The sequence below is a fragment of the Grampus griseus genome (assembly GCF_964374135.1).
Source record: "Grampus griseus genome assembly, chromosome: 19".
Classification (NCBI taxonomy): Eukaryota; Metazoa; Chordata; class Mammalia; order Artiodactyla; family Delphinidae; genus Grampus; species Grampus griseus.
In genome coordinates, this window is record NC_139013.1 from 25,526,758 (window position 1) to 25,536,951 (window position 10,194).

The window sequence follows — 10,194 nt, forward strand, 5'->3', positions numbered from 1 at the left end:
TCCCCTCCGCCTACATGCCTGTGTCTCTCTCTCCCTCAAATCTCAAATCTCCCCACATCTCTTTCCTCCCTCGGTTTCTCGCGCCCTCTCTACATACCTGAGTCTGCGCATGGCGCACCTGCTGTGTGCATCGCCTATGTACTGGGTGCACAGTGGGCAACAGCACAGACGCAGTTTCTAGCCGTGTAGCTCCAACAGTCCGCTGAGGGGAGCAGAGCCCGAACAGTCACAGGGTCATCGTAAGCTGTGACGTGTTCAGTGATGGAAATAAACGGAGCGGTATGAGCGACATGGGCAGGAGTGTCCAGGGAAGCCTCTTGGAGGAGGTGACGTGGGCGCTGAGCTGGGCAGAGCCCTGGGCCGGGGAGAGTGAGAGCGCTCAGGGCATTCAGGGAACCAGAGGAGACTGGTGCGGTGGCTGCTTATCCAGAGAGACAGGGCTGCAGCCGGGAGCCGGCAGGACAGCCCACGCAGGGCTTCTCAGGCTCCAGCCAGCATCCTGACTTTGATTCCAGGTGTTAAGGGAAGCCAGGGGAGGGCTGGTTTAAGCTGGCGAGTGATCTGATCTGAATTATTGCTGACTGTTGCTGCCTCTCTTATGCCTGGGTCTTGGTATCATCCCTTCTGCCTCCTTATTGCCTCTTCTGTCCTGTTTCTCTCTGACATCCTCTCCCTCCCCAGGAGGCCCTGGTGTTCAGGTGCGCTACCTGTAACAGATCTGCATAGAGAGAGGTCTGAGATGAGCATGGCTGGCTCCACGCCCACCTCTCGCCCAGCACGTGAGGGCCTCAGGGTGTTCCCAGGGAGAATTGAAGCTTTGCTCTCTTATCTCCCTGTCCCAGTTCAGGGCTCAGTATTTTCTTCTCTGTAGATAGTGCAGGAAAAGCTGCCAGAGGGGAGACCTGGGTGAAAAAAGCCCACCTCTTCCTCAGGCCGTGGTTTAGGGGTTGTTAGAACAGGTTGGAGGAAGAAGCTGTGAGTGAATTTTAATCATTCAGGACTCTTTGGGGCATCAGTGACAGAATCCCAGCACAAACTACAGTAAGAAAAAAAAAAAGAGGACTATATTGGCTCATGTAACTGGAACTTCAGTCCACGGGCACTGACTTCAGGCATGGCTGGATCCAGAGGCTCAAGGTCTTCAGGACTAGCTGTTCTTCAAGGTTCTCTTTCCTCTGTGTTCCTTTATTATCAGGCCTGCTCTCCCCTTGGCAGTAGCGAGATAACAGCTGATAGTTTCAGTCTATATCCCATGCTCTTTGCAACCCTCCCAAATTCAGAATGTCAACTGGAGTTGCAGAACCGAATCTGACTGGCTTTGATTGAGTCACATGTCTGCTCCTGAACCAGTCATTTTTGTGATGCTTTTAATGGCCAACTCTGGGTCGATGTGCTCATTCTGGAGTCAGGGGAAAGTTATTTGACCCGTGAGTCACATAGACTGAAAATGGGGCGGGGTGGATTTGGCTTACAAAATAAAATCAAGGTGCTGTTATTAGGGGAAGAGAGAATGGATTCTAGGGAGGCAAAGCCCCCAGAGGGACCTGGGTGTTTGGGAAGCAGTGGAGACCCTTCCTGGTTTGGGACTCTGGGGAGATGAGGGATGGTTTAGGTGAGACCCCCAAGTGCCCTCCAGCTGTGATGCTTTTTGTTGGGGGTTATTGTTTTTCCATAGCGAGGAGCCCCTGTTTCCCACCCCCCTGCCCCCACCTGTTAGGGAATGGAGTCATTATCTTCACAGGGGAACACATTACAGGCTTGAAGCCTGCGTAACAGAACTGAACTGGGGTGGCAATAGGGGGCAGCCAGGCTGGGCTTCTCAGAGGTGTGGTGGCCTCTCCCCTCTTCTAACGCGTGCGGTGGCCCAGACGACTCAGCCTCTGGTAGCTGTCCTCTTCCTTTCTAGCTCAGAAGAGGCCGAGGGAGCCTCAGGAGCTGACTGTAAAAGGGTTTGCCCCCCACCTCGGAGACCTTACAGAAACCTTGCAGGCAGACACTGCATTCTGCTTTCCTTTACCCCTTGCTAACAAGATGAATAGAAAGGAAGTGAGGCTTTCCAAGGAGGGTGCCCCAGCTCGGCCCCTGGGGTGAGCCTTCACTGGTTTCTTTCTCCTGCCCAGCAGCAAGGAGGTTGGCTTCCAGTCCAGGGAAGACCCAGCCTGGTGTTTCTTTGGGTCTATTTTTAGCCCCAAAGCCACTCCTCAAATCTGGCTATAAATACGGTTCCCCTCCACACCCTCTGACCATCAGCATGCATGTTCCTGTGTGCTGGGGCAGACGCGCTCCCGCCTCCCTGCAACCACAGCCTACAGCTTCCCAACTCGGAAGAAAGAACCTGTTCATCCTTCAGGTGTTCACTTGTACAGTATTTACAGGCACCTACCCCTCTCCGTTCCGGACCCTGTGCGGTCAACAGGGCTGATTTTCCAGCTGGGATAGACAAAGCACACATGTTCCTAGACCCCGAATCAGCTGGAACCCTCGGGGATCACACACCAGGGCCCCAGGCCTGGTATATGATGCTTAGGTGATGACGTTGGTGGACCTCACTTTCCTCACCTGTAAAATAATGACACCTCCTTCACAGGCTTCCTAAGATGATGAGAAAGAGTGGGCAGTCATGGTGGTGCAGAGCAGCTCAAGGGAAAGAGAAGGGGGAAGAGGGGTCCTCCGTGGGCCTTGCCAGAAGAGCTGGGATCCCCAGGGAGCCAGCAAGTGAGTAGCTGGAACCCAAGTCTCAGACTGGCAGCCCCACCGTCCCAGGCTAGCCCTCAGATGTTCTGGGCCAGCACAGGCAACAAAAGCAAAAATAGATGAATTGGACTACATCAAAATTAAAAACTTCTGTGCATCAAAGGACATAATCAGCAGAGTGAAAGGCAACCTATGGAATAGGAGAAAATATCTGCAAATCATGTGTCTGAGAAGGGATTATTGTCTAGAATATATAAAGAGCTCCTACAACTCAACAACAAAACAAACAACTCGATTAAAAAATGGGCAAAGACTAACTAGATATTTCTCCAAAAAAGATACACAGATAGGCAATAAGCACATGAAAAGATGCTCAACATCACTAATTATCGGGGAAATGCAGATCAAAACCACAATGAGATAGTACCTCACACTGTCAGAATGGCTGTTATCAAAAGGACAAAAAAATAACGAGTGCTGGTGAGGAGGTGGAGAAAACAGAACCCTTGCACACTGTTGATGGGTTTATAAATTTGTTCAACCACTATGGAAAATAGTACAGAGGTTCCTCAGAAAATTAAATATAGAATTACCATCTGACCCAGAAATTCCACTTCTGGGAGTATACCCCAAGGATGTGAAAGCAGATTCTTTAAGACATACTTATACAGCCATGTTCATAGCAGCATTATTCACAATAGCCAAAAGGTGGAAGCAACCCAAGTGTCCACTGATGGGTGAATGGATAGGCTAAATGTGACCTATCCATATGATGGAATATTATTTAGCCTTAAAAAGGAAGGAAATTCTGGCACATGCTACAACATGGGTGAACCCTGAGGGCATTACGCTACGTGAAAGAAGCAGTTACAAAAAGACAAATACTGTATGATTCCTAGAGGTTATCGATGAGGTTCCTAGAGGTAGTCAAATTCATAGAGACAGAAATAAAATGGGGGCTGCCTGTGGCTGGGGGCAGAGGGGAATGAGTTGAAAAAAATTACCTAGTTGCCAGTATCAAAGATTCTGAAGACTTAACAAGAGATTCTGGGTTTCTGGCTTCTCTGGAATGACCCTCAGCCTGCACCGCCACATTACAAGTCAGTTGAGCTGGGCGGCTGCCACCTCCTGTGGGTGGGAACAGTACCCCAGTTGGCCCCAGCATTCCTGGTCATCCATCCACCTACCTGCGTGGCCATGGCAGTGCTTGGTGTCACCTCTGCCCAAGGGCTTATGGGTGAGGGGGCAAAAGGGGGCTGAGTCTGTCTGTGTTCATGAAGAGTCTCTGGGCAGATAATCGACCATCTGTGAGCCTGACCTATAGAGGGGAAATACCTTTTCCAGAGTTTTCCAACATCATTCAAAGCAGGAACCCTCCCCTCAGACCAAGGACCTTAGCAGATGGCCGGAACAAAGGGAGACCTAGTGAGGGGAACCTGCTTCCCCCTCTGTCACCCAATCAGGATTGGAGAGCACTGTTCTGGTTAAGGGGGTAACTGAGGCCCAGAGAGAAGATGAGATTTGGTCAAGTTCTCACAGAATAGTTTATCTTTGTAGACGCATCCACTTTTCCATTTTTCATGCAGGAGGTGCTCATCAGACCAGAGGTAGATGCTGTTGACGCCCACGCCCACAGTATCTGAGGCCCTCCTCCAAGGTTACCTGTTAGTGCCCAGCATGAGAGCTTTCTCTGGTGCCTGGGAGATGGCTTACGCTTTCAGTACAGCCTGGAAGTCTGGGGGATGTAGCGTCCCTGGTGCAACTCTCCACCCATAGCATCCCTGGGGCAATTCTCTACCCCTGAGGGATGATAGTATTTTTTTTTTAACATCTTTATTGGAGTATAATTGCTTTACAGTGTTGTGTTAGTTTCTGTTGTATAACAAAGTGAATCAGCTATATGCACACATATATCCCCATATCCCCTCCCTCTTGCGTCTCCGTCCCACCCTCCCTATCCCACCTTTCTAGGCGGTCGCAACCGAGCTGATATCCCTGTGCTATGCAGCTGCTTCCCACTAGCTGTCTATTTTATATTTGGTAGTGTATATATGTCAATGCTACTCTCTCACTTTGTCCCAGCTTACCCTTCCCCCTCCCCGTGTCCTCAAGTCCATTCTCTACGTCTGTGTCTTTATTCCTGTCCTGCCCCTAGGTTCACCTTTTTTTTTTTTTTAGATTCCATATATATGTGTTAGCATATGGTATTTGTTTATCTCTTTCTGACTTACTTCACTCTGTATGACAGACTCTAGGTCCATCCACCTCACTGCAAATAACTCAATTTCGTTTCTCTTTATGGCTGAGTAATATTCCATTGTATATATGTGCCACATCTTCTTTATCCATTCATCTGTCAGTGTACACTTAGGTTGCTTCCATGTCCTGACTATTGTAAATAGTGCTGCAATGAACATTGTGGTACATGACTCTTTTTGAATTATGGTTTGCTCAGGGTATATGCCCAGTAGTGGGATTGCTGGGTCATATGGTAGTTCTATTTTTAGTATTTTAAGGAACCTCCATACTGTTCTCCATAGTGGCTGCATCAATTCACATTCCCACCAGCAGTGCAGGAGGCTTCCCTCTGGGATGGGAGTATTCTGAAGCAGCTTCCACAGTCCCTCCAAGGTCCCCGGTGTCCCTGAACCCCGCTGCCCATGGCCCTTCCTGTGCACTCAGGTCATTCACTCTCCCTCTCCCTCACTCTTGCTTCCCCTTCCTGTGAACCCCTGACATCCTAGTGTTTGCCTGAGGCTGGGCTTTGGGGGAACCAGGGGGAACTTCGGCCTTTCAGATTCCGGAGGCCCTCCGATTCCTTTGTTTTAAATGCACGTGGGTCTCTGCTTCCCTTGCCATCCAGGACATCACCAGCCTGCTGCACACCATCTACGAGGTGGTCGATTCCTCCGTCAACCACTCCCCGACGTCGAGCAAGACGCTGCGGGTGAAGCTCACCGTGGCCCCCGATGGGAGCCAGAGCAAGAAGAGCGTCCTTCTCAATCACCCCGGTGAGGGCTGGAGGGCCACGCTGGCCACGGGAGTCGGTCCACTCCCAGCTCTCAGGGAGGGTCAGAGCCCCACCTGGGAGGAGTGGGAGGGAGTTCTAGGGCCTTTCCTGCGAGCTGCTCTGTGGACAGGTGGGATTTGAGTGGGTCCTTGAAGGTTGGATAGGGAAGGAATTCCAGATGGAAGGCCCTGCATAAGCAAAGCGCTGGAGGTGGGCCTGGGCGTGGCAAGCAGCCACAGTAAAGGCTTCTGTGATGGGGAGTGTAGGTGGGCGGGGCCTCGAAGGCAGCTAAGGAGTCTGGGGAGGAGGTGAGTCCGGGGGAGGCATCAGGCAGGGCAGGAAGCTGCGAGACCCGTCTATTTAGTCCTGGCTGGGAGAACCCTCCCCGCAGAACCATCGAGAAGCTGCTGTGGGCCAGTTTCAAGGGCTGTGTGCTAGGCAGCCTGGGTGGGGCCGGGAGGCCGATGGGTGCAGGAACAGGCTGCTCACCGGGCTGTTTCTCTGGTGGGACTCAGACCTGCAGAGCACCAGGCCCAGAGCAGAGACCAAGCCCGCCGAGGAGCTGCGAAGCTGGGAGAAGAAGCAGCGGGCCCTTCTCAGGTAGGGCGAGCGCGGGCAGAGCCGGCCCAGTGCCTCTGAGCACGGATTGAGCCCCAGCTGTGGACCTGCCTCTAAGGGATTCCAGGCAGGAGGCTGCAGTCTACATTCTCCTCGGGGGCAGGGCGTAGCGGGGTGGGCAGTGATTTCAGAGGTCAGGTTCGCAAATCAAACTCAGTTGTCCAAAGAGCTAAACGGAGGTCCACGTTGCTTCGTCCAAAATGCTTTGGGCCAGATTTGTTTTGGAATTTGGCATTTGTTGAGTTTTAGAAAGGTGCTCCCAGTGTATTTCTATCTGGGATCTGCACAGCACCCCAGGGTTTAGCACATAGATATTTCTGCAGGGACACATAAATATTCATGCTAAGTGAGAGAAAGACTATAGCTACCTTCGCATCTGTTTAGAGCAAGCTTGGCTGCCACATGGGTTATGGAAGATCTTTGTTTTCACGTGCCTTGGATTTCAGAATTGTGGCTAAGGGGTTGTAAAGCTGCAATTATCTTTCACCTGTTGTTATTTAACTGCAAGGAAGGAAGTGAGGAGAGGGAGGGAAGAAAGAGAGACTGGGTAAAGAAAAGTGCTGAGTAAACAGTAATATAAAGTAACAGTAATGTGGGACAGTATCTACTGTGAACATGGAGAGGTAATGACTGGGATTTGAGAAGCAAATAGGGGAAAGAGAGAAGGTGGTCCAGGCAGGGACACAGCATGGCGTGGGGAGAGGGCTAGGAACTGGGGATGCCCAGGCTGGCTACAGATGTGGGGGGCTGCCCTGGGGGAGCAGGCAAGCTAGTGTGGGCAGATCACAGAGGCCCTTGAAGGGGAGGGGCAGGGAGCCCAGAATCCTGCAGTGGGGGAAAGGTCACCTCTCTCCCCCGCCCGCCCCTCCCTGCACCTCACGCCACACCGGGAAGGCCCGTTCTGAGCTTTGGGCAGGTTATGGAGTGCTCCAGCCTCAACTCCAGTGGCCTGGGGGCTTCTGTTCTCCCCACCCCGTGGGGAGCCAGGGAGACGTTAGGAACACATGGATTGAAGCCTGGCTCTGGAGCATCCTTAGTTTTGACCAGTTACCTTCTCCTTTGCTTTGGGCCTGTTCAAAGCATGGGCCCTAACCCGTCCTCCCGGAAGGCCCAGGGAGGCCAGGCAGGGGAGGAAGAGGAGGGACAGAGTGCCGACGTGCTCACTCCCTCCCGCCCCTGCTCCCAAGACCCAGACAGAAATTAACAGAGGGTCCAGAAGGGTTTGTCCTGGTGGCTTCCCAGGAGCTCGTGGGACCATTCCCACCGCGAGGCCAGGGCCCACCCTCTCGCTTGCCTTCCCTGATAGGTTCCAGGGTGACAGCCGTCTGGAGCAGTCCGGCTGCTACCACCATTGCGTGGATGAGAACATTGAGAGGAGAAACCACTACTTAGATCTCGCTGGGATAGAAAACTACACGTCCCAGTTCGGGCCTGGTAAGGGAGCTCCTTCACGGGTGAGGGCGGCCAGGGCAGGGCGTGGCGGGGCGGGCAGGTGGGCTGGTGGGGGAATGTGTGTTCGCTGGCCCCCTTGGGCTGGGGGAAGACCTAGCTTTTACTGGACAGAGTATAGAGTCTTCTTGGAGGAGATGGTATTCAAAACATTTAAAACATTAAAACATGCACAAAGTTGAACAAAATCAAGTAGTATCCGAGGGCTTATAATTCAATGAAAACAACAGTTCGGTGCTGCACCCCGACCCACCCCTCTCTTCCAGTGAGGACCCTGGGCTTCGTTAAGCAAAACAGTGCTCTTTTTTTTTTTTTTTTTTTTTTTTTTTTGCGGTACGCGGGCCTCTCACTGTTGTGGCCTCTCCCGTTGCGGAGCACAGGCTCCGGACGCGCAGGCTCAGCGGCCATGGCTCACGGGCCCAGCCGCTCCGCGGCATGTGGGACCTTCCCGGACTGGGCACGAACCGGTGTCCCCTGCATCGGCAGGCGGACTCTCAACCACTGCACCACCAGGGAAGCCCAGGGCTCTGTCTTTATCAGCCCTTGACATCTCAGCTCTTGCTAAAATAGATGAAGACACAGCCCACTTAATTTCACTCCCCACAACGCCCTTCTCCCCTTCCCCCCGCCCCCGCCCCGTGTTTAATTCCTCTCTGAGTTACCTCTATAAGTTAAGGAACATGCTTGTAGATTTCCTTTGTGCTCCAGTGACCTTAGACAGTTTTAACAATGTCCCTGTCTCCTCTCTTTCCAAGCTCTCAGAAGGAGAATTAATTATTTTTAAAGACCTAACACAGAAACAGTTTTTCCCACTTAGCAGATGGCAAAGTTCCATTGCAGAAAAGTTTCCTCCAAGGCAGAGGGAGGAGCAGTGGGCTGGGTGTCGGGGCATGGGGTTAGCTCTGATAAGGAGCAGCTGCCTCTGTCAGCCTGGGAGAACTGGGGGCGGAGTGGTTTCCAGGGCACCGTGTGACACCAGCACACAGTAGGTGCTCATTAAACATTTGTTGAATTGGTTCCTAGGCTCCCCGTCAGTGGCTCAGAAGTCAGAACTGCCGCCCCGCACCTCCAACCCCGCTCGATCTCGCTCCCACGAGCCAGAAGCCATCCACGTACCACACCGAAAGCCCCCAGGCGTGGACCCCGGCTTCTTCCACTTTCTTGACACCCCATTCTCCAAGGTCTCGGAGGTCCAGCAGCGGCTCCGGGGTGGTACCCAGGACGGGAGCAAGCACTTTGTGAGGTCCCCCAAGGCCCAGGGCAAGAGCGTGGGTGTGGGCCACGTGGCCAGAGGGGCAAGAAGCAAACCCCCCATGGGACCTGCTGTCCCTGCGGTGTCCCCATCCGCCCACCTGGCCGCCAGCCCGGCCCTCCTCCCCACTCTGGCGCCCCTCGGGCACAAGAAGCACAAGCACCGTGCCAAGGAGAGCCATCAGGGGTGCCGGGGCCTGCAGGCGCCCCTAGCCGTGGGCGGCACCGTCGTGGGGCGGGGCCACGTCAGGGAGCTGCCCGCGGTGGTGGTGTACGAGAGCCAGGCCGGCCAGGCGGTCCAGAGACACGAGCATCACCACCACCACGAACACCACCACCATTACCACCACTTCTACCAGACCTAGAGCCCCGCCCCCGCCCTTGCCCCACCATATGAAGGACCCCCCTCCCCCTGCCCCCAAGGCATTATTATTCTATTAATTATTGTTATTATGATGATTATTGTTTATTAATAATTATTGTTACTCCACTAATATTCAGCTAGCCTCCATGTAGAAGATATATGGAAACACAGAACTAAACTTTTATTTATATGTCGTGGGGACTGCATAACTTACCCAAGAAATGACTCTGGGTTTGGAAGTGGCCTGTAGTGGCAGAGGCTCCCTGGGGCTCCGGAGCTGCGGTGTCCACGCAGGCCATTCCACACGCTTCCCAGCCCCGGGCAAGCCCTCGGCCAGAGCTCTGCCCCATCCCAGTCTCTTCCAGGAGAACACCCTTCCCTGGCCCGGCTTCCAGAGACCCTTGAAATCTCCGAGAAGATAAACAGCTGCTACCTCTTAGTATGATTCTGATTTTATTTTGCCCTTAACTGATTGTAATGTGCTACAAGGGATTCCAGCGGACTGTGCGACCTTCCCAGCTGTTGCGTTTTTATGTCCCAACCTAGAAAGCTTAGCTGTCCTTTCTGGAGTTATCTTTCACACCTTTCCAGTGGGATCACGCCTCTGCCCCAAACCAGTCCCATCTTTTCTGTCGTGCGCAACATGAAAATACATTTCTCTTTTTTCTCTCCTCCTCCTCTCTTTAGAAAGATACACACCCATATTTAAAGACTGCCCCTGAAACCAGCCTTCTCATTTTGGAAACCTCCGGAGAGGGAACCAACCACACAGACAAGTGTGGTTTTCCCAGATCGGGCAATTGTGTGT

At 52.8% G+C, this 10,194-nt stretch overlaps 1 protein-coding gene across 1 annotated transcript in view; it reads left to right on the forward strand.

Annotated features, from left to right (window-relative positions):
* The window catches only part of NKD1 (NKD inhibitor of WNT signaling pathway 1), a gene marked incomplete at its 3' end in the record, with an annotated part of 85,250 nt that extends 75,863 nt beyond the window's left edge, over positions 1–9,387 (forward strand). The window contains exons 7-10 of the mRNA XM_082677358.1: positions 5,558–5,705; positions 6,220–6,304; positions 7,629–7,756; positions 8,795–9,387. Coding sequence (XP_082533484.1) covers positions 5,558–5,705; positions 6,220–6,304; positions 7,629–7,756; positions 8,795–9,387 — 954 coding nt within the window. The remainder of the gene's footprint in view (positions 1–5,557; positions 5,706–6,219; positions 6,305–7,628; positions 7,757–8,794) is intronic.
* Between the last annotated feature and the right edge of the window lie 807 nt (positions 9,388–10,194).